Raw genomic sequence first — 25,000 nt, 5'->3', positions numbered from 1 at the left:
ATACCTGTCGTTCCTTTTCCTGTCTGATCTCTTCCTGTAGATGCTGCAGCTCTGCCTTAAGCTCCTCCTCCCGTTGACATGCCCCTCTAGCCTCATGCCACAAGCCTTCAAGCTCGGCCTCCAGACACTGGAGCTTCAGATCAGTAAGTGTGTCCAGACTGCGTGAGCTCTGCAGACTCGGCCCAGGACACTCCAATGCTGAGAACACACACATAAAACAGCAGGCACAGTTCCCTCACGTGTTCCCTCCGAACTTCACCTCCACACGTTCATGTTGCAGAGTGAGATGTTCCCGAAAGTTCTACAACCAGGTTTCAAAAGCATAATTTTTCCAGAACATCAAATGTTCCCAGAATCCATTTTCTCTTATGATTCCTGATCATCATGTTTCCAGCACGCATTATTCCTGTCATGACTGAGGATGATGATGATGATGATGAAGAGTGTGTGTGTGTATGTGTGTGTGTGTGTATGTGTACCACAGGGCGTGTCCAGACTGGTGTACAGATGTAGATAACGAGTTTCTTTGTTGCGTTGATGTGAACTTTCTCTTGCTTTTTTCTTCTGCAGGAGGCTCTCTCTCTGTCCAAGTGCCATCTCCAGCTTCCTGATCCTCTCCACATGCTGCTCAGCCAAAGTCGTCTACACACACACACACATACACACACGTCACACACACAAATTAGCTAATGAAAGTTCTGGTGAAGATCTCATGGAGGATCTGATGGAGGATCGCTCACTCTCACCATATTATCCAGCTCCTTCTGAACAGTGCTCTTCTCCAAATGAATTTTCTCGTATGCTTTAATCACCTCCTCCAGACGCTGCTCATGAGCTTTACTCTTCTGAAGCTAAGAGAAATTAGTCCACAAACTTACAACAAATTTATAAAAAAAAAATTATTTTTTTCTTTCTCACAAACACACAAACACAAAAACACACACCTCCTCCAGAAGGTTGTTGATCCTTTGCTGAAGGTTTCTGTTTTCAGTCTGAATCAGTTCGACCTTCTGGGACTCACAGGTGCAGCACATACTCCTCTCGTCCTCACACAGGCTGATCATGGGGAACTAAGACACACACACACACACACACACACACACACACACACACACACACACACACACACAGTTAAAGGACATAAGTTTCTTCACACCACCTTCACGCTCTTGGTAATGAGCTGGATAAATGTTCTCAGACCTTCATCTCATAGTTCTTGAGTTTCCTCCTGATGCTGCTGTTCTCTCGCTCCAGGCCGGCTAGACGCAGTCTGATTTCATGATACGCAGCAGCAAACTGATTAATGTCCACACACAGAGACGACGGGGGCCATCTTATCATCCCACAGACCTCCTCCCTCAGAGACTCACTTCCTCCTTTCAATCCAAATTGTTCCCTCAGGAGAGACTCCATCACCCACACTGACGGACCAGAGACACACTGATTATATCAAAAAGATGGAGGGAAGACAACAAAGACACATCAGGGAGAGAAAAGAAAGAAGACATGCACAACAGAAATATGACAGTGAGGACAGAGACATACAGCGAGAGGACAAAAGGAGTGGACAGGGGAGAGGAGAGAGAGAGAGGGGCAGAGAGGGGAACGGGGAGGGTGACAGAAAGAGAGAGAGGACTTTTGAATTATAAAATATTTGGAAAAAATAAATAAATAATATGAGATGTTCAGGAATGGTTCCAGTTTGACTTTTAAGCATCTCAGTCTGTATCCCATCAACCTGTGTTCACACACACACACGTACGCACGCACAAACACACACACACACACACACACACACACACACACTCTCGCACACACACACACGCACACGCAAATGTTTTCTGATGTTCTTCTACAAGCAGGTGTGCAGGTTTATGTCATGTGAATGATGTATATATTAATGATGTTCTTCTTCCTCACAGGCTGAAGCTCCTGAGCTGCTCTGGATGCTGAAGTTCTCTGCAACACTCTCCATGAACATGTGTGTAAATAAACCCTGTGCAGGTGTTACTGAGAAATGATTCACCCTCTGATTAAACTCTCATATGATCTCAATCATCTGCGTGTTAAAACACGGCACTGAGCAGAAACACATCCAACATGTAGATCATTCAGTTTAGATTTCCTCGTGTTTAAAGCTCAGGTCTCACACACACTCACACACACACACACACACACACACACACACACACTCTTATAATATCATAATATAAAGTGTCAAACAAAACGTGTCAACGGTGCTGGATGTGGCAAAATTATTGGCACCACTTTTTAAAAACAAATCAATAAATTTGTCTGTTGGATCAGAACCACACCTCCAGCCTTCGCTCCTCATGTGCATCAATAAGCCTCGTCCCCCACGACCCTGTCGCCAGATCACCACTGTTCCTCCTTGGAGCACTTTTGATTCTGACCACTGCAGACCAGGAACATCCCACAAGAGCTGCAGTGTTGGAGACGCTCAGACCCAGACGTCTAGACGTCACAATAATGTCAAACTCGCTCAAATCCTTACGCCCATTTTTCCTGCTTCTAACATCATCTTTGAGCACAAAATGTTCACCTGCTGCCTGATCAATAAATCCACCCACTAACAGGAGCCATGATGATCAGTGTTCTTCACTTCACCACTCAGAATGTTCAGTGTTACGTCATGTCAGAATGTTAGAACTGATCTGTGTGTAATATAAAGTCTCTCAGCAATAAAAGCAATAAATTCGTTTTTTCAGGTTTTTAACAGAACATGGTTCCTTTTAAAACTGAATTCAGCTCCATGACTGAACTGTAAGAAACACAATATTATTGATTATAGCAGTAAAATCGACATTATATTCCCTCTAGCAGCTTCACGTGCACTTCATTAGTAATCGGACAGAATGATGTAAACACTCTGATCGATCTGCTTGAAGTTTAGGGTCGGAGTAGATTTAAAAAATAGTCCGGTGTGATCAGATGATCCATGAAAACGTTTGGATTAGACCAATCACAGTCAACCATGCCCTCGAATTCCATCGTGTGTGTGTGTGTGTGTGTGTGTGTGCGCGCGCTTCCACGCAGCCATATGGACCCCTCAGTGGTGTTATTCCTGCACTCTGCGTGGTGCTGAATGGGCCGAGCATCAGATCACACACGTGTGAAATCCGTGCAGAAACACTGACCCGTCTCTCAGAAAGGATCACACGTGAAACCAGCATATGAGAGGTGTACATAATAATAATAATAATAATAATAATAATAATAATAATAATAATAATCTGGGTTTTGGAGGCATTTGGTCGGACAGCAGCAGCCGAGTGTGCGCGTGATCTCCTCGGTGTTCAGGAACGGGATCGCGAGCGTGGCGCAAATCATCACACAAATCATCACATCAGGAACGAGCTGCTCAGATCAGTGAAGACTGTAAATGTTGTTAATGCACAACTGTAATAGTGATGATTTTAAAGTACTATTAATGATCAGCCGCGAGCTTAATGTGTGTGTGTGTGTGTGTGTGTGTAAAACAGTGGAGCATCTCCGAGTCCTTCAGTGGAATGCTTTTTGTTAATTACTCACGGTGCTCAGGAGGCGCGCGCTCCGAACCCGTCACATCTTCGGTCCCGACTTAAGCGCGCGCCTGGCGCGTTCCCTACATCAAACACACCGACACCCGGAATCAAAACCGAGCGTTAGGTCAAAACGAGTCTTTATCACGCACGCGCCTTTTTCACGTGCAACCCCCTTCAGCGTCACCGCTCCGCCATCTTGGAAGAAGGTCGACCATCCTGTCGGTCACTCTGACGTCATAACTGTCAGAGCAGATGAAAATATTATCCACAGTGTGAATATTATTTTCATCTCCGAGTCTGTCACCAGTTTATTCCTATAAAACTCCAGAGGGAGAAAAATCTGGTTCTTCATCCCTCACCTTCATCTCACACCTGCTCATGTTCACTCCACTCTCTCAGATTCCACCCAGCAGGAAATCCTGAATTCATCTTCTGACACACACACACACACACACACACACACACACACACACAATATAGAGGGGGAGTGTAAACATTTGGTTAAACATACACTATATGACCTAAAGTACTGGGACACTTGACTCATATGTTGTTCTTCTCCTGTTACACAAAGTTCTACACACACTTGTACACACACTTGTACACACACTTGTATTCAACGTCTTTGCATGAGGAAGAATAACATTTTCCTTCCCTTGAACGAGGAGCTCCAAACCTGTCCAGCATGACTGCTCCTGTGCACAAAACCAGCTCCATGAAGATCTGCTTTCCATGGGTTGGATGATGTGGAAGATCTTCTGCTCTTAACCTCCAAGCATATAGAACATGAATGGAAGTGAAAATGACTAAATGTGGAATGGGATGCTCAAAGAGAAGTAAAGTCAAGTCAAGTCAAGTCAAGTGGTTTTTATTGTCATTTTTACTATACACAGTGGTACACAGTACACAGTAAAAACGAAACAACGTTCCTCCGGAACCCTGGTGCTACACTAAACAACAAAACAACATAAAGTGCATCGAGTGCAGCCTGGTGCAAACAGTGCAAACAAAAGAACAGTACAGACAGACAGAGTGCAGACAGACAACACAAGACAAGACAAAAGACAAAAACCAAGTATAGCGCCGACTAGTAAACCTACTGTATACTTACATATACAGTACTGTGTGAGGTGAATGTAAAAACTATACCCAGGAGAAAATACAAACAGAACAGAGCAATGTAGTGCAAAAAAACAGCAGCAAGGAGGTGCAAAGACAGCATGTAAACATTATACTGTAGTATAAAAGGTGCAAAAACAGCATGTAAACATTCTACTGAATATAAGGTGCGAGTATAAATAATAATAAATATATAAATTGTGGTGGAGTGGATCGAGATGAGTGATGATTGTGTTTAGTCCAGGTTGTACAGTTCAGTAACAGTAACACACAGTGAGTGTGTGTGTGTGTGTGCGTGTGTAAGTGAGTGTGTGTGAGTTTTGTGAGTTCTGTTCAGTTCTTTGTATTGAGTAGCCTGATGGCTTGTGGAAAGAAACTGTTACACAGTCTTGTTGTGACGGCCGAATGCTTGGAACCGTTTTCCTGATGGTAGGAGGGTGAAGTATGTGTGTGAGGGGTGTGTGTGATCGTCCACAATGCTGTGTGCTTTGCGGATGCAGCGTGTGGTGTAAATGTCCATGATAGAGGGGAGAGAGACTCCGATGATCTTCTCAGCTGTCCTCACTATCCTCTGTAGGGTCTTGCGATCCGAGACGGTGCAATTCCCAAACCAGGCAGTGATGCAGCTGCTCAGGATGCTCTCAATGGTCCCTCTGTAGAACATGGACAGGATGGGGGGAGGGAGATGGGCTTTCCTCAGCCTTCTCAGGAAGTAGAGACGCTGCTGGGCTTTCTTGGTGATGGAGCTGGTGTTAAGTGACCAGGTGAGGTTGTCCGCCAGATGAACACCAAGGAATTTGGTGCTCTTGACGATCTCCACAGAGGATCCATCGATAATCAGTGGAGATTGGTCACTCTGTGCTCGCCTGAAGTCCACAACCATCTCTTTCGTTTTGTCCACGTTCAGAGACAGGTTGTTTGCTCCACACCAGGCAGTTAACCGTTTCACCTCTTCTCTATATGCTGACTCATCGTTCCTGCTGATTAGACCCACCACGGTCGTGTCATCAGCAAACTTGATGATATGATTCGAGCTGTGCATTGGTGCACAGTCGTGAGTCAGCAGAGTGAACAGCAGTGGACTGAGCACACAGCCCTGAGGGGCTCCAGTGCTCAGTGTGGTGGTGCTGGAGATGCTGTTCCCGATCCGGACTGCCTGAGGTCTCCCAGTCAGGAAATCCAGGATCCAGTTGCAGAGAGGTGTTCAGGCCCAGAAGGTTCAGCTTCTCGATCAGGTGCTGAGGAATGATTGTGTTGAATGCTGAGCTGAAATCAATGAACAGCATTTGTACATACGAGTTCTTGTTATCCAGGTGGGTGAGAGCCAGGTGGAGGGTTGTGGAGATAGCATCGTCCGTGGAACGGTTTGGACGATACGCAAACTGCATGGGGTCCAGGGAGGGTGGAAGCTGTGTCTTGATGTGCCTCATGACGAGCCTCTCGAAGCACTTCATCACGATGGGAGTGAGCGCGACGGGACGATAGTCATTGAGGCAGGAGACAGTCGATTTCTTTGGCACAGGAACGATGGTCGTTGTCTTGAGGCACGTGGGAACAACGTTACTGCTCAGGGAGATGTTGAAGATGTCAGTGAAGACATCTGCTAGCTGTTCTGCACATTCCCTGAGCACTCTGCCAGGAATGTTGTCAGGTCCAGCAGACTTCCGTGGGTTAACTCTGCATAGAGTTTTCCTTACTTCAGCTGTGGTTAGACAGAGCACCTGGTCAGTGGGGGGAGGGATGGTCTTCCTCGCCACCACATTGTTCTGTACCTCAAACCGGGCGTAGAAGTCGTTCAGCGCATCTGGGAGGCATCACGGTCACAAGCAGGTGACGTGGTCTTGTAATTCGTGATCGCCTGGATGCCCTGCCACATGCGCCGGGTGTCTCCACTGTCCTGGAAGTGGTCGTGGATTTTCTTGGCGTCTTGGCTTTGCCTCTCTGATAGCACGAGACAGTTTGGCCCTTGCTGTTTTTAAGGCCGCCTTGTCCCCTGTTCTGAAGGCAGAGTCTCTTTGTTAGAAGCACATGGCAATCTTGTGGTCAGGTGTCCATAAACTTTTGGCTGTATGGGGTATGCAAATTCTATTTCTATTTTATTGTTATTTTATTCAAATAATTTCACTTCTGTTTTATTATGGTCCATTTCTTTATTAAATTCTCTTATTTTATTGTAAATTCTATAAATTTTTTATAATTCTATTTTTATCTTAAAATTGTATATTTTCTTTGCAATTGTTTTATTATTATATACATTTTCATTTCATTCTTTCTTCTTTTCTATTCTACACTTTAATGATATTTTTTTTAATCATGTAATTGAGCCTCAGAGTTATTTAGAAAAACATGCTCGTGTGCGGGACGCTGATGAAGAGTGTGATGAAGACTGTGATGAAGAGTGTGATGAAGACTGTGATGAAGAGTGTGATGAAGACTGTGATGAAGAGTAGAGGTGCACCGATTCATCTGTACTGATACTTTATTCCTGGAAATATCGGAAAAAAATCCATACCGACCGGCTTCTGGTCCGCTGGCATTGCGAGAGCGGCCTCTAGAGGTGAATCACTGCACTGCGCTATAATATATGTATTATTTATAATTGATTAATTATAGAATTATATTAATAAATATAAATATTAATTTTACTTTGCACATTTACATGATCCAGTACTGTTTATTAGTGTTGCACAACACAGGTGACTCTCAGTGTCGGTCTCAAGATAAATGTGGAGGATTGTGTCCAGTGTAAAACATGCGCCAGATCAAACATGTGGATCACAAATCAGAATTTCATAGCAGATCAGTTGAGACCCGGGTTACCAACGACCACCACAGGTATCATTAACAACAGGGTACTGGTGGAAATTGTGCTCCTGTTGGCTGAAGGAGGAGAAGGAGAGGAGGAAGACGTCTACAGAGACAGCAGGGAAAGGAGCAGTGTAGGAGAGAGGAGGTTCGGGTTGGTACTTTAAATGTTGGTACTATGACGGGTAAAGGGAGAGAGGTAGCTGATATGATGGAGAGGAGAAAGGTAGATATGCTGTGTGTTCAGAAGACCAAGTGGAAAGGGAGTAAGGCCAGGAACATTGGAGGTGTTAAAACTGTTCTATCATGGTGTGGATGGGAAGAGAAATGGTGTAGGGGGGATTCTGAAGGAAGAGTACAGTAAGAGTGTAGTGGAGGTGAAGAGAGTTTCTGATAGAGTGATGATCGTGAAGCTGGAAGTTGAAGGGATGATGATAAATGTCATCAGTGTTTATGCTCCACAAGTGGATTGTGAGATGGAGGAGAAGGAAAGATTCTGGAGTGAGTTAGATGAAGTGGTAGAAGGTGAATCTAGGAATGAAAGATTGGTGATTGGGGCAGACTTTAATGGACATGTAGGTGAAGGAACAGAGGTGATGAGGAGGTGATGGTAGGTATGGTTTTAAGGAGAGGAATGTGGAAGGGCAGATGGTGGTAGATTTTGCTAAAAGGATGAAAATGGCAGTGGTGAACACGTATTTTAAGAAGAAGGAGGATCATAGGGTGACGTATAAGAGTGGAGGAAGGTGCACACAGGTGGACTATGTTCTATGTAGGAGATGCAACCTGAAGGAGATTGGAGACTGTAAGGTGTTGGTGGGGGACAGTGTAGCTAGACAGCATCAGATGGTGGTCTGTGAGGACTAAAAGAAGAATAAGATGGTGGAAACTGAAGGATGAAGACTGTAGTGTGAGGTTCAGGGAAGAGGTCAGAGAGGAGCTCGGTGGTGGTGAAGAGGTGCTGGATGATTGTGGAACTACTGCAGAAGTGATGAGGGAGACAATTAGAAAGGTTCTTGGTGTAACATCTGGAAATAGAAAAGAAGACAAAGAGACGTGGTGGTGGAATGAGGAAGTGCAGGAGAGCAGAAGGTGAAAGAGGTTGGAGAAACAGAATTGGGATCGACAGAGTGATGAGAAAAGTAGGCAGGAGTACAAGGAGATGCAGCAGCAGGTGAAGAGGGATGTGAAGAAAGCCAAGGAAGAGGCATACGAGGAGCTGTAGGAGAAGTTGGACACTAAGGAAGGAGAAAAGGATTTGTAGCGATTGTCCAGGCAGAAGGACCGAGCTGGGAAGGATGTGCTGCAAGTTAGAGCAGTAAAGGATGGAGAGGGAAATGTGTTGACTAGTGAGGAGAAGGTGTTGAGAAGATGGAGGGAGTATTTTGAGCAGCTGATGAATGAGGAAAATGAGAGAGAGAGAAGGTTGGATGGTGTGGAGATATGAAGCAGGAAGTGGATAGGATTAGTAAGGAGGAAGTGAAAGCAGCGATTAAGAGGATGAAGAGTGGAAAGTCGGTTGGACCAGATGACATACCAGTAGAAGCATGGAGATGTTTAGGAGAGATGCAGTGATTTTAAACAGATTGTTTAACAGGATTTTGGAAGGTGAGAAGATGCCTGAGGAATGGAGAAGGAGTGTGCTGGTACTGATCTTTAAGAATAAGGGAGATGTTCAGACCTGCAGTAACTACAGGGGAATAAAGTTGATCAGTCACACCATGAAGTTATGGGAAAGAGTAGTGGAAGCCTGGTTGAGAGAAGAGGTGACCATCTGTGAGCAGCAGTATGGTTTCATGCTGAGGAAGAGCACCACAGACACATTATTTGCTTTGAGAATGTTGATGGAGAAGTGTAGAGAAGGTCAGAAGGAACTGCATTGTGTGTTTGTGGATTTAGAGAAAGCGTACGACAGGGTGGAGAGAGGAGTTGTGGTATTGTATGAGGAAGTCTGGTGTGTCAGAAGTATGTGAGGGTGGTGCAGGACATGTATGAGGACAGTGTGACAGCAGTGAAGTGTTCAGTAGGAACGACAGACTGGTTTAAAGTGGAGGTTGGACTGCATCAAGGATCGGCTCTGAGCCCTTTCCTGTTTGCAGTGTTGATGGACAGGTTGAAGGACGAGGTCAGACAGGAGTCTCCGTGAACTATGATGTTTGTGGATGATATTGTGATTTGTGGTGAGAGTAGGGAGCAGGTGGAGAAGAGCCTGGAGAGGTGGAGGTACACGCTGGAGAAAAGGGGAATGAAAGTCAGTAGGAGTAAGACAGAGTACATGTGTGTGAATGAGAGGGAGGGAGCAGGTGGAGAAGGGGGGTGAGATTGAGATGGTTTGGAGACAAGGTGAGGGGGGTGAGATTGAGATGGTTTGAACATGTGCAGAGGAGGGACATGGGGTATATCAGTAGGAGAATGCTGAGGATGGAGATACCAGGAAGAAGGAAAAGAGGAAGAACAAGGACACCCCCTAATGGGAGCAGCCGAAAGAATTGTTTGTAATAAATTTGTCCTATTTTTTTTTTTCCAGTATCCATTTTAAAACCTATTGGTTGATTATCAGTTATTGGCAACTACAATCCAACCTAGAAATCAGTGTCAGTAAAATCCACTATCAGTTGACTTCTAGTGAAACCTATAAAGACTGCAATGCATCACATCAAATCACTTCACAACACTACTTCTACACGTCTATTAGTGTTGGACAGTAAGGAAGTAACTGTACTTTTGTAGCTTTTTCATGTATCTGTACTTCACTGAAGTGTTTCCATTTGGTGAGACTTTGAAATGTACTTTTACTGAAGTAGATGAAAAGAAGGTTTTGTATAATAAAAGTAAATCAGTGTTTGAGTCTTTAATATCATTCTATTAATAGATCAGTGTGCTGAGAGTCACATTCGAGTCTTTACACAGAAACTGAGGTGATTAAGTGAAGAATCGTGTGATAAAAATAATAACAGGAACATTAGAGTTATAATAAATCACTACTTTGGAGACTGAAGGTCATTTGAAGGTGAAAACTTTTGTTCTTTTACTGAAGTGACGGTTTAAAGAGACACTTTTACTGAGTCTCTACTTTAACTACATTACATGCTTTTTGTCCTTCATCCAAAACTGCCCAGAATCCAAAAGGGGTGCACTAACTTCTGCATCCTGTAGTGCACTTCAGTCCAGAAGCAGACACAGTGTGCATAATAAATCATGTGATTTAAAAAAAGAACACACATTTATTTCCCCTCATTTTATTCAGTTCCATGTTTAATTACAAAGTCAGAGATTCTTCACTAAAACGCGCACACACACACACACACACACACACACACACACACACACACACACACACACACACACACACACACACACAAAACAAATGAGGATTATTTACACAATCAGCAATGCTGAGAAACAGGTCCAGTGTTCAAAATGTGCTTCATCATCATCCTTCATCATCATGAGCACACAAACACACAGTCATGTGTGTGTTTCAGGACAAAAAAACAAATCCCCTCCCCTGTTTATATTGTACAGAGCTTTTTTTTTAATAAAAATACCTCCAATATAAAAAATAAACCTAAAACTGCTGTGATTACATGTGGTGCAGGTTCTCCAGCTGAACTCATACGGAGAGAGTGAGAGAGAAGGAGAGGGAACGAGAGGAGCATCATCGAAATAAATAAATAAATCAGGAAATCACTCGCTCCTCACTGGCATCATCACCGTGAACGAACGAATGCACACGGTTCATGGTCATACCTCCCTCTCCCTACCCCATCCCTCACTCCTGTCCTCCAACAGCCGATCTTCTGACTCGCATCAAATGTCCTACATGAGTCTGTACAGGATCAAATCATCAGGAGCCAAATTTATTGCACTTCTTTATCGTATAAATCTATAACAAACGTCCATTTCACCACAACTCCAGATTATCAGTGTTCACAAAGCCAGGGTTCTCCCGGATATTCCAATACGTCCCATTAGAGACCCAGACCTCTCGTCCATCCTGATCAACCGTTTTCCTGAGGAACATTTTATTACATCAGTATATAAACCTGGAACTCATAATACAAATCATCTGCAACCTGTGACTGATCAGTGAGGGGGATCAGGGATTGGCTTCCTGTGTTACAGGACTATAGGCTAACACGAGGCTCACCTAAAGAAACGAGGGATGTGTTCCTGTCCTCTCTTAGCCAGTTCTTTCCTCCGCTCCCTCTGTCTCTCCTCCACCTCATCCTTGCACTTATCCGACTCAGCCACTTTACCCTCCTCGAGAAGTCTGGGGAAAAAATGTAGATTTAAGATTTATTTTGGAGATGTTTCTCAATCATAACTGCATTAAACAGACGCTCTTCTCCAGAGCAACTTAATTCTCTCATTTATACAACTTAGCAATTAAGGGCTAAGGGTCATGCTCAAGGGTCCAGCAGTGGCAGCTTGGTGATGCTGGGATTTGAACTCATGACCTTCTGATCAAATGTCCAACAACGTAACCACTGCGCTACCACTGATCCTTATAACCCTTCATAATTCTGCCTCTACATACCCTTCAGAACCCCACCCTGCCCCTCATTGCCCCCTTCAGAACCCCATCCTGCCCCTCACGCACCCCTTCAGAACCCCATCCTGCCCCTCATTGCCCCTCATTGCCCCCTTCAGAACCCCATCCTGCCCCTACATACCCCCTTCAGAACCCCATCCTGCCCCTACATACCCCCTTCAGAACCCCATCCTGCCCCTACATACCCCCTTCAGAACCCCATCCTGCCCCTACATACCCCCTTCAGAACCCCATCCTGCCCCTACATACCCCCTTCAGAACCCCATCCTGCCCCTACATACCCCCTTCAGAACCCCATCCTGCCCCTACATACCCTTCAGAACCCCATCCTGCCCCTACATACCCTTCAGAACCCCATCCTGCCCCTACATACCCTTCAGAACCCCATCCTGCCCCTACATACCCTTCAGAACCCCATCCTGCCATTGCAGAAACCCAACCCGGCACTGTGTAACCCTTTAGAACTCTGCCCCACTACTATTTAATACTTCAGAACTAGTGATTAAGCAGCGAGACTGTGGTGCACTGAGGTCACTGTGGGTTGGTGAAAGAACACACCTTTGGTCCGGGCGGAACCGTGTGTCTGTAGGTGGTAGGACTTCTTTTAGTTCAGGTGTGAGCTCGTTAAGTTCTCGGGCGTAGTAAGAAAACCCATAATAATCAAAATAATCTTCAGGCTGAGGATCTGTGAAGTACAGAAAACATCACCAGGTTTTAGGAAGAAGTAAAACCGCATCTAAAAGATTAGATTTTTCTTATAACAGTGATGACACTCACTGGGCTTCCAGAGGCATTGTGGTTCGGGAAGAGTGTCACAGAAGATGCCTTCATGCCACGAACCTCCAAAACTATGCACCTCGTTCCCCGCCTGGTCCAGAACCACACCCTTGACCTCGTTTTTATTTTCCCCACCGCCATAACGAGACTGCGGAGCATCACGGAGATAAAACATGACAAATTCTTATCATCAAAGTACGTGTGATTGTGTTGGAGGATGTTTCTCTCTCTCTCTTTCACTCACTCTCTCTCTCTCTCACTCTCTCTCTCTTTCACTCACACACACACACACACACACACACACACACACACACACACACACACACACACACACACACACACACACCTTAACGAATGATATCTTGCAGGAGCAGACGTCGCTCTTCAGGTTTCGGATCACGACGTCACCGTAGTGCTCAAGCCACCGCTGCTGACTGAAGACATTGTGGATGCAGGTCACCACTTTATTCCACTCATAGTGATCTCCATATCTGTAACGGCACAGAACTCTTCATCATCATCCAACCTATATTTACAATCATATACTAATATACTCTAAATTCAAGAAACAAGATGGAGTGGAAGATCTCCTGCTATAGAGCTCTAACCCTATTGGGATGTATGTGAACACTGATTTCACCCCAGGAACCTCCTCACCTTCTCACCTACATCAATACCTGACTTTACTAACACCATTGTGACTGAATTAATCACCACAAAACCTAGTGAAACATCTTCCCAGAAGAGTGGAGCTTATTATAACGGCAAACGGAGACGTGTAAAATGGTCAGATGTCCACAAATGTTTTCTGTACTCTAGGTGACTCCCAGAACATGCCTCGATCTCCGTAGTGTTGAGTCATATTCGAGAAATAGTTTTTCGAGATATATCAAATTAATGGTCACTTTCTAAATAAAAGTATCTGATATATAATAATCAGTGTGTCTGTTTTTACTAATGCAAATATGTTAAAATGATGCATCACTTCGCTAACTTTTATACCGATGCAGCACTGAGAATTACTGAATGATGCCAAAAAAGTCAAACTACTGTTAAACCACAGTAACCATAGAAACCCGTTGGTCTTGAAGGTCTCACCTGGGCAGTGCGACGTTCACCGGTCCTGTCGAGACGATTTCCACCGACTTTCCCCAGAATTTATTCTTCCACCTCTGATCTACAGGGAGAAAGTAAACATGCTGAACAATCTGACGTTCTCTTCATCTGCACTTTTCATGAATCAGGTACAGAGCTGTGCGTAGAGAAACTAAACCCATCACAGTACAGACACTCACCCTGCCAGAAGGTGAAGTTCTCAGAGTCGGCATGGCACGCAGAGATAGGAGGGTGATGGCTCACCTGTACAACACACAACCGGATGTGATCACATCTTCGGTTATACAGGTATAAAACACCGTCTCTGTATCTACACTGAACATCTGCTACTTTTTTAATTCAGAGCAGTCACATGATCAGGGAGAATCTATATGAAGGAACTGAGGTCACATCTGCAATCATCATTCATAGGGGCACCCTTCAAATTAGAATAAATCGTATCTAAAAATAATAATAATATAATGTAAAATATATTTCTGACATCCCATAATGCACTGAAGTGTAATAACATGCTCATAACAGTCTGGATGTTGGAAGAAGAGGGAGTAGGGAGAAAAGAATACAGAGAGAATTAAAAATGAGAGAATAAGGAGAATAGGTGTACGAAAGAGGGAATAAGGAGTCGGGTGTATGAAGTAGGGAACAGGCAGAAAGGCGTATCAAAAAGAGGAGTAAAGAGCGAACAGGCAGAATAGAATAGAGAACAGGGAGGAGGAAATGGGGAATTAACAGGAGAAAGTAAGGTGCAGGAAATAAAGAATAGCTAGATAAGGAGAAAGGGAGTCAGAAATTGGCAGTAGAAAATATGACTCTGGCAATAAGGAGTAGAGAGCAGGGTATAGTAAACAGGAAGTAGGGTTTAGGAAAGAGAGAATAAGAAATAGCTAGCAGGGTGAAGGTAATATGGGTAGGTAGTAGTAGTACCTGCTCGGCAACATAGCGAAAACCACGGTCCTCCCTGAGGCTCTCGTACGTCTCTCCCAGCACAGGGTTAAAGGGCTTGTAGCGATTCCTCCAAGAGGCCCAGGCATAACCTGAGATGGAGAACACTGCCACGTAAAGCTGGAACACACACCATTAAATCATCAAACAGAGCAAGCAATCATGATGGTGAGATGATACAGCTACACCAAAGAATTTTTTGAATTTAAAGGAAATGTTGAGACGTTTTATCAGATCAGCTGAGGATTGTGCTTTAAAGACACCAGTTTATCAAAACTAAACATCATTCATGCTTCTGAAGCCAGCTACCCACACGTTCAACACGTATCCCGTAATCAGAATCATGGATCGTACCATTCTCTGGTAGGGGTCGTCGGTGCGGTTGGCGATGTCCAGCAGTTCGGAGTACTCGAGCTCCTCGCTGACGCGCTGCAGGAAGTTGAGCGGTTCGTTCAGAGCGACGGGCATGGAGACGCGAGACAGGTCCTTCCCGATGTTGTTGTAGAGGATGGTAAGGATGCCGATGTGGCTGTTATCGGCGCAGTGTGCAGGGAGAACCGTGCGCCGGCCCGTCTCCTTCGGCACGCTGGAGGGAAGGTCTGGGGCCATGGAGATGCTCGCACGGTATTTCATATTCACCGCCGCTGTACGACCACACACACAGAAATATTCATTATTATTAATGTACATTTTCCATCTGAAATCGGCATCACCACACTCAGTAATTTCAGATTAATTAGAGAACTCATGGACGAGGTACCGTGTCCTTCCTCTGGCTCAGAGTTGCTCGTGGTGATGTCGCTCAGTCCCGATTCGTCAGAAGCCTCGTTTTCTGAAAGGTTCTCAGACATGATGACTTCGTTGGCGTCGAAATACTCTGCCATGGACTCGGCGACAGACAGCCTGCTGCGTGTCTCGCAGCTCTGAGGAGAAAATCATCAAAATCACACATCCTGAGCATGGAATTACACAAAGATACAGGAAACTGGAATCAAAAACCCTCTGGAGATGAATCAAATCTCACACGCCTGTGTTTCTCCACATCCTGAACCCATCAGCTTACAAACCCCCAGAGAGCGACATCCTGATCGGTTTGCGTGACCAAATATTATATAAATACATCAGAACGGAGTATCAGCATCACGTTATCGCTTTACAGACTCCACTCCATGACCAGGTCTGGATTTTGATTGGTCAGAAGGTGAAGGAGCTCCAACAGTTTATATAAACATGCTCTTTTTGAGATTGTTTCCATAGTAACAGCTCGTGCGCAGATACTCCTCTATAAGACGTAGTGAATGTTTATTCGAGAAAGGAGATGTTTATGAGAGGTGTACAGAAGGAGTCTCCAGTGTCGATGCTATGGAACAGTCTAGATGTAGGTTCAGGACAGGAGACACCTACACTTCATTCCAATTGAGCACGTGTTTATAACTGCTATAATACAAGCTATAACTCACTTTTTTTTGGGGGGGGGGCAATAAATCCTTTTCATTAATTAATGATCAAATATTATATACATGTATAATTTTATCTATTCATTATCTGCTCATATTATAAATTAAAAACACTATGTGCAGTTCTGTAGACATGATCATGTCCACCTGTCCCCAAGATACCATCATCTTCATGAAGTGATCTGTGGAGCGAGATCTCACCTGATCCTGGCGCACGGTGCAGAACGACTCCTCGGTCGAATCGGAGGAAAGCGACACCGAGTGAACTTTAGTGAGACGAGACTGCAGCTCGAGCTAGAGAGAGAGAGAGAGAGAGAGAGAGATTAGAGTAAGAGATGAGTGTGTAAGAGATGAGAGGAAAAGAGTGTGTGTGAGAGATGAGAGGAAGAGAGGAAGAGATGAGAGTGAACGATAGTGTGGGAGTGAGATGAGAGTGAGATATGAGAGTAAATGAGAGTGTGAGAGATAGAGTAAGAGAGATACGAGTGTGATACGAGATACACACAAGCACTTAATGAGTCACAACACTCCAATCATGAGTATTTAAAACAATCTGAAACCTTCCTACATACAGCTCCAACTCACACACACTTCACAAAGGAAACACAATCCAAAAAACATCACAAGAATAAAAAGAAGAGATAAATAGAGAATAAGAGTTGATCACAAATCAAACAAAATATAATCGAAAGTCAAACAATAAACACTGAATAGAATGTAATTCATATTGTAGTTAAAACAACGTGTGTGTGTGTGTGTGTGTGTGTGTGTTTGTGAGAGATCTTGGTTCATAAACACAAGGAACGTTCATGAATGTTGAATATTGTGAAAAGGAAATCCTGTACCCTCGTAGTTGAAGGAAGATAATGATGTCATTATAAATAGTGTAATGTGTGTAATGTTCTTGTGTTAGATGAGCAGTGTGATGCTACACACTTAGAGATCAGTGTTTATTTTATCCTCTGTGGGGTGTTTCTAAATGTTCCTAAATGTAATGTGATACTAAAGGAGGAATGTGTGTGGTATATAAAGGTGTGTGTGTGTGTGTGTGTGTGTGTGTGTGTGTGTGTGTGTAGAGAGAAGTTGGTGAACTCACCTCAGACAGTGTGGAACACAGGGAGGCGAGCTGGTCAGAGGTGGACAGACGCAGGTCCGGCCCGGTCCAAGCCTGAGTCAGACGCTCACGCTCCATCATCAATACCTCATGGATGGACTTCAGAGATGCATGGACTGATCACACACACACACAAAGTAGGATAAGTCCCTGAAAGCTCTTTGTGATTGTGGTTGGGGTGTGTGATGATTGTGGGTAGTGTGATGTGGTGGTGATTATGAGGGAGGGGAGGGGTGTGGTGGTGATTGTGAGGAGGGAGGTGTGGTGGTAATTGTAAAGGAGGGAGGGAGGGGTGGTGGTGATTGTGGTTGGTGGTGGTGATTGTGAGGAGGGGTGTGGTGGTAATTGTGAGGAGGGAGGGTGGTGATTGTGAGGAGGGAGGGTGTGGTGGTGATTGTGAGGAGGGAGGGTGTGGTGGTGGTGATTGTGGTTGGTGGTGGTGATTGTGAGGAGGGAGGGGTGGTGATTGTGAGGAGGGAGGGTGTGGTGGTGATTGTGAGGAGGGAGGGTGTGGTGGTGGTGATTGTGGTTGGTGGTGGTGATTGTGAGGAGGGGTGTGGTGGTAATTGTGAGGAGGGAGGTGTGGTGGTGATTGTGAGGAGGGAGGGTGTGGTGGTGGTGGTGGTGTGGTGGTGGTGATTGTGGTTGGTGGTGGTGATTGTGAGGAGGGGTGTGGTGGTAATTGTAAGGGGTGGAGGTGGTGATTGTGAGGAGGGAGGGGTGTGGTGGTGATTGTGAGGAGGGAGGGTGTGGTGGTGATTGTGAGGAGGGAGGGTGTGGTGGTGGTGATTGTGGTTGGAGTGATGGTGGTGGTGGTGGTGGTTGGAGTGGTGGTGGTGGTTGGAGTGGTGTGGTGGTGATTGTGGTTGGAGTGATGTGGTGGTGGTGGTGGTGGTTGGAGTGGTGGTGGTGGTTGGAGTGGTGTGGTGGTGGTTGGAGTGGTGGTGGTGGTGGTTGGAGTGGTGTGGTGGTGATTGTGGTTGGAGTGATGTGGTGGTGGTTGGAGTGGTGGTGGTGATTGTGGTTGGAGTGATGTGGTGGTGGTGGTGGTGGTTGGAGTGGTGGTGGTGGTGGTTGGAGTGGTGTGGTGGTGGTGGTTGTGGTTGGAGTGATGTGGTGGTGGTTGGAGTGGTGGTGGTGGTGGGCGGAGTGGTGGTGGCGGGAGGGGTGTGGTGGCGATTGTGAGAGAGTGTGGAAATGGTGATGATGCGGGGAGGGGTCATGAACACACCTCTCTGAGACACAGTATAAATGTTCTGCTGAAGTTTCTTCCCTCAGGTGAGGTGCAGACAGGAGTGGACAACTGTGTGTAAACATAATCCGGGATGGACTGAAGAGACGCACCGAGACCAGAGGAAGAGGACAACGCACAGCTGTGATTAGAGGCAGGAAGCTGAGAGAGAGAGAGAGAGAGAGAGAGAGAGAGAGAGAGATTAATCTGAGAACAAATTAAAGAGAATTAAAGAGAGAGGCGGGGAGGGAGAGAGAGAGAGAGAGAGAGAGAGAGAGATACACACTCACCATCCCATGAGACATTGTGCGATTGTGCCCCCAAACTTTCCCCACTTTCTTCTTCGGCTTTTGTAAAGTCAGATTCTACACACACACACACACACACACACACACACACACACACACACACACACACACACACACACACACACACACACACACACACACACACACACACACACACGTTTTCTTTAGTACATTAATGGTTTTATAAATCTGTGCAAAATGGTGACAAATAATCCTTTAAATATATAAAACATTACAAACAAATGATTAAGCTGGTGAATAAATACACCACTGAATAATATCAGTAAAGAAAGAAATCAAAAAAGAGGATGAGGTAAATAAATGTATGACGTGTGAATGAGAATAAACACTGGGGAGGACAGGAGGAAATAATAATAATAATAATAATAATAATAATAACCTGCATGCTGATTCTCTTCTCCAGGTCCATGTTGCTGATGGGAAGATCTCCATCCAGACTGTGCAACATCTGGATCAGCTGTCCGAGTTCAGCCAGGTCCAACTGACAGCGTGACAACTCTACAGGGGTCAAAGGTCACATTCAATGAGTCAGCTGTGGGTGAGGGGTTCACTGTATCCCCTGACAGAGGAGAGGAGTGACAAGCAAAAGAGAAAAAGAGAAGAGGACAAACAAAAAAGGAGAATAGAAACAAAAAAAGAAGAGTGGAGGAGGAGAACCTTGTTGGCAGACGTTGGTTCTCTGATTTTGCTGAAGCCAGTCAGAAACTTTATTGCTGAGGCGTGAAGAGGAGAGAGATGGAGAACCCAGTGTGGAGGCCTGGAACACTGAACCTGAGCTCTGATACTGAGGAAGCTGGAGACAAAAATAAACCTCATTACATACCATTTACACACACACACACACACACACACACACACACACACACACACACACTCCTATCTTCCTGCTACAAGAGTTTATGCTGGGGCGGAGCTTAGTGTACAGAGAGTCACTGATTGGTTGATGGTAACTGTTAATACACCATGTCTTAATGTTTATCCTTCACAGTGCTGTAAATAAACATTTTAAAAAAACTTAAAGGAGAAAAAAAAAAAAATACCACAAAACTAAAATTCAGGATTGAAGGTGAAGTAAGGATTTTGTTTAGTTTCTCTACTAAATTTGTTTATTCCACTGCAGGAAAACTAACATTTTATAAATATTCACTTTAATAGGTGTTTATTTTTCTTTAAAGAAAACAGGTTTAACTGGAGCGCACAAACACACACACACACACACACACACACACACACACACACACACACCTAATTATACCATCTGTAATAGGACTCTACTGCACCACTCCTTTAATCATTATAGAAGCTGAAGCCCAAACAATAAAGCCTTAATAATAATATTATTATTATTATTATTATTATTATTATTATTATTATTAAAAATCTCTACAAATCATACAAAAATGTGAAAACATACAAATAGATTCTGTATTAATGAAGTAATTAAAAAATATATTTTCATTTAGAGAGAAATAATTGTTTGTAAATATACTAATACTGTTATATAACTAATATTGTTTATAATATAATGGGGATTATTTTGTTTTTTAAAGGTAATAAGGAAGAAAAGCAAATAAATCAATGCATTTTTTAAATAAATAATTGAATTAATTACTTTAACTATTAAATAGATAAAAAAAAAAAAGCTGTGCTAAAAGCTAAATACACTAAAGAGAGAAGTGAATGAATTCAGAGTATTTGATTGATTTGGGACGTGAAGGACGTGTGATATGAGGAGTTCCTCTCACCGTGTCTATCATGGCTCTGTTGATCTGAGCTAAACTGGCCACGGTGGGTAAGGCGGCTTTGTTTCCATTGGCGAGCACCTGCAGGACATCATGGTGGATACACAGAGCCTCGTTCTTCTTATAGATGCGGTGAGCTGTCAGTTTGGTCATCCAGATGTAGAAGATGTCTGGACTTTTAGCCTGAAGAGTGAAGAAAGACCCCAAAACACTCATTAAAACACTCTTTACCCATCTGTCTTCATGTGGATGAGAAGAGAGGAGATGAGGACAGAGGGGATTAGGACAGGAGGGAAAGAAGAGATGAGGACAGAGGGAACAAGGACGGGAGAGCGGAGATGAGGACAGAGGGGACAAGGACGGGAGAGAGGAGATGAGGACAGAGTAGACAAGGACAGAAGAGAGAGAGGAGATGAGGACAGAGGGGACAAGGACAGGAGAGAGGAGATGAGGACAGAGTGGACAAGGACAGAAGGGAGAGAGATGAGGACAGAGGGGACGAGTCTCTGACAAACCTTTAGGTGGAATATGTTATCTCCTGTGTCCAGGTCGATCCTTCTGGACTTTTTATTGACCGACATGACGGCCAGGCTGACGTCCAGAGCACCGTGGTTCTTCCCTCTCATCACCTGGACCAGAGAAGACGCAACCATTACATTATGTTCTAAAGGAAAGTTAAATCAAATTCCGGAGCAGTAAACGAGGGGAGAACTCACATCCTGCTGAGACTTGGAGTATCTGAGGATCCCTTTCTCCAACACAAAGTACCTCTGTATCAGAAAACGCAACACACACACACACACACACACACACACACACACACACACACACACACACACACACACACACACACACACACACACACACAGTTTAATATTCAGAGCAGGATCTACTTCCATCCACTTTAATTAAACCCCAAGTAGACTGGAATCATGTGATTGTTAATTGTATTTAACTGTAATTAATTATCGCTTTATATTTACTACTGATTCATATGTTTATAATGTACATTACATCAGTCAGTAAGAGGAGGACTACAGCTGGAAGGGGAGATGAAGGTGTAGTGCACAGTGTTTTATTCAGTTATTCTGCTGCGTCTCTCTGACCTTGTGCCAACCCTGCAGCGGGTACTTCCTCTTCTTCATCAGGAATCCTTCACAAAGCCCCGGAACACTGTTCTTATCCGTATACATCACACCAGCCTGGATATCAGTCATCACCTCCCAGTCTCTGGAGTTCTGTCATTCACAAACAAACCACAGCTCCTGTAACCTCTCCAAGTAGAAGGAGGGGAAGAAGAGAGAAATAAGAAGAAGAAGAAACAGGGAAAATGGAAAGAATGAGGGTAAGGAGAAAGAGGAGGAACAGAGAAGGAGATTTAGGAGGAGAAGGATGAGGAGTAAGATGGAGTAAGAGAAGGAAGAGAGGAGAACTAGCAGAATAAGGAGTAAGTGGAGGAACAAAGCAGCAGGAGAAGGAGTAGACACTGACCTGTCGAGAAGATCCGGTGCTGCTGCTGCGAGAGTGTGAGGGTTTAAATGCTGAGATTGGAGATTTATCCACCACAACATGATTATTGTTCATGTGCTCCATCTTCACCAACAACCAATCTCACAGTAAACTCTGATACTTCTCTCAATTTCTTTACGGACTCCTGATGCCTCCTAGATCATCACTTCAAAGTAGAAAAATCTAAACTGCAAGAAAAATAAAATGAGAAAGAAAGGAGTTAAAATCCTACAATTAAGATAATCCATGGGATTACAGGACGTTAGTGTAGATGTGGAGGTGAAGGTCCAGAGCTGATGTGGAGAAGATTATAACGGTGTAAGGTCTCACATCTAACAGTGGATTATCACCTGATACCATGATCACTTCCCAGCATTGAGGAGTTTAAGCTGTTATTGATGTTTGCAAAGTAAAACTGACTGAATGGATCATTTTTATTACACATTTTATACACAACTCTTTACAGCGACAATTCTGCTGCTCCGAATCACACACACAGATAAAGTAGTGCCAGAAGATATTTATTTACAGGAATAGAATAATTCATAAAAAGCTATTAATAGATAATGAACATGTTGGATTGAACTCCTGGTGCTGTTTTTTTGTTCCGTTTCTTATTTGGACTTTTTCTTCTCCAGTTCATCTAAACCACCTTGTGCCTCAAGCAGTTTATCAAAATCCTCGTATTCACATTAGAAATTTCACCACACACAGAAATCCTCCATGGAGTTCATTAAGGTCATTAGGAAATGTGTACAATAGTTGTCTCACTCTGAATTGTCTTACACCTGAACTCCATTCAGCCAATCACAATCCACTATTTAAACATGAATTTTCAGCCAATCACAACCTACTATTTACACCTGAACTCCTTTCAGCCAATCACAATCCACTATTTAAACATGAATTTTCAGCCAATCACAACCTACTATTTACACCTGAACTCCTTTCAGCCAATCACAATCCACTATTTAAACATGAATTTTCAGCCAATCACAATCCAGTTATCACACAGACCATAATGAGCGGCTGGATTGGTAATGTATCAAAGCTGGAACACACCTGAGCAGGTAAACAGCGAGAGGTTCAGGGTGTGTTCCAGCTCGTACACAAACACCACAAACTCAGGACCAGGATAAGAAGCTCCAACCCACACACCCAGATCTTTGTTTATGCTCCTCCTGTGTCGGTTCCTTGGTGTGACCATGGGATGGTGGAACTTGTTCATTACAGAGATTCCACAGTGCTTTATGAACCACTTGAATCCACAGCAGATGATTATTAAAATATGCGTCTTGCGTCCTACTCGAGTTATGAACGAATGACTGGAATTCTTCCTCACTGATTCATGCATTTCATGCGTAAACCAGTTCAACAGCCACAGTTTCACCTGGATCATGCTCTCAAACACACACACACACACACACACACACACACACACACACACTCTCTGGTGTGTCAACAGCTGACCTGTGATCAGTCCCAATCTGTACATCAATCTCTAAAGCAACATAAAGCTGAATCAGATGAACACATGACCAAACACTGCAGCCATTTTATAAACCTCACACCTTCTTCATGGCCTCATTGCAACACATCTGTGCAGTGTTCTTCTCCATGGGTGTGTGTTTATACCCATAACGCTCCAAGGTGTTCATGTCAAACAAATCTTTTACGCAATATGGGACTGAAGAGTCGCTTGATCCGATCTTCTACCTCTACAGAGCAGGGCAGAGGGGAAGCCCCACCCTCTCTCATCAACCAATCACACTCATTTAAATACCTCTAAAATTAACTTTAAATAACACTCATTAATGTATTTAATTACTCAACTTTTTTTGCTGTCACGCTTGCTGCTGTGGAATTCTTCCTCCCTGAGATTTGGAGCTGAATTAGCCAGCACAGGCTAGATAACCTACTCATTCTAACTCCTACACTCAGGACTAGCTCTCAGCATCACCACATCTGGACCACAGAGAGAGAAATATTTCCACACATTTAAACAAACCTCAACCAAACTAAAAAAACCCAACCCAAACAAACCCCACACAAACTCAACTTTACCAGCCCAAACATACCTCAACCAAACTTGCCACAACAGACCAAACCAACAAATCAAAACCAATGCAAACTAAACTAAATCAATAAGACTCTGCAACCAGCCACAATTTAAAGGCACTGAGACTTTCAAGGGTTAAAGTTCAAAGGTCTTAAGGTTGAAAGTGAATTTGCAAAATTAGCTCAGGAAGTATTACACACTTAAGCATCTAGCTCATACCTAGCTCCTCACAAACGCCTCATCACCTAGAAAAAACATGCAGGACAGCAATCAGGCAAAACGTTCAGATGCTCAGTGCAGGATCCTGATTGGTCAGAAGTTAGTGGTGAATTCTCAGGTAACAGCAGCTCCGACAGTGGTGCAGGATTATAATAATACACTCGTTCTGATATGTTATTGTTTCCATTTTAACTGAGTCCCAACATACATTTTTTAAGAAGAGACAGCAGACAGCTTCACCTCTGAAACTGGAGACTCCTTCTGTACATGATGCATCAGAAACCTCTGGTCCACACCCTCACTTTAGTAGCACAGTTTGAAGCTCCTACACAGCTGTTTCTGTTTCACTTAATGATCAACCTACAGAGGAAACTGATGATCATCAGCACCTGCTTGGTAGAAATGAATAACCCTGACTCTGATCCTCTGATCCCACCTGAAGTCTAGAAGGTAATCACACCAAATAGAGACCAGTTTATAG

General features: G+C 44.0%; 2 protein-coding genes across 2 annotated transcripts in view; both read right to left on the bottom strand.

Moving 5' to 3' along the window:
• LOC124376005 (TANK-binding kinase 1-binding protein 1-like) overlaps positions 1-3,699 on the bottom strand; it is a 9,811-nt gene extending 6,112 nt beyond the window's left edge. The window contains 6 exon segments of the mRNA XM_046834858.1: positions 5-198; positions 480-642; positions 747-851; positions 945-1,070; positions 1,201-1,440; positions 3,553-3,699. Of these exon segments, the coding sequence (XP_046690814.1) occupies positions 5-198; positions 480-642; positions 747-851; positions 945-1,070; positions 1,201-1,413 (801 nt within the window). The 5' untranslated portion in view covers positions 1,414-1,440; positions 3,553-3,699.
• A 6,993-nt stretch (positions 3,700-10,692) lies between these two features.
• The window catches only part of LOC124376004 (oxysterol-binding protein-related protein 6-like), a 15,613-nt gene continuing 1,305 nt past the window's right edge, over positions 10,693-25,000 (bottom strand). The window contains 22 exon segments of the mRNA XM_046834857.1: positions 10,693-11,482; positions 11,620-11,742; positions 12,583-12,709; positions 12,802-12,949; positions 13,148-13,292; positions 13,900-13,978; positions 14,097-14,160; positions 14,842-14,979; positions 15,214-15,503; positions 15,620-15,782; positions 16,518-16,610; positions 17,413-17,546; positions 18,662-18,703; positions 18,706-18,823; positions 18,952-19,026; positions 19,370-19,488; positions 19,648-19,783; positions 20,736-20,915; positions 21,248-21,361; positions 21,449-21,502; positions 21,839-21,970; positions 22,224-22,429. Coding sequence (XP_046690813.1) covers positions 11,374-11,482; positions 11,620-11,742; positions 12,583-12,709; positions 12,802-12,949; positions 13,148-13,292; positions 13,900-13,978; positions 14,097-14,160; positions 14,842-14,979; positions 15,214-15,503; positions 15,620-15,782; positions 16,518-16,610; positions 17,413-17,546; positions 18,662-18,703; positions 18,706-18,823; positions 18,952-19,026; positions 19,370-19,488; positions 19,648-19,783; positions 20,736-20,915; positions 21,248-21,361; positions 21,449-21,502; positions 21,839-21,970; positions 22,224-22,325 — 2,685 coding nt within the window. The 5' untranslated portion in view covers positions 22,326-22,429 and the 3' untranslated portion in view covers positions 10,693-11,373.

This window comes from Silurus meridionalis, chromosome 22 (genome assembly GCF_014805685.1).
Source record: "Silurus meridionalis isolate SWU-2019-XX chromosome 22, ASM1480568v1, whole genome shotgun sequence".
NCBI lineage: Eukaryota > Metazoa > Chordata > Actinopteri > Siluriformes > Siluridae > Silurus > Silurus meridionalis.
The sequence above is the reverse complement of the archived record's forward strand: the minus strand, read 5'-3'. Positions and strand labels throughout refer to the sequence as shown.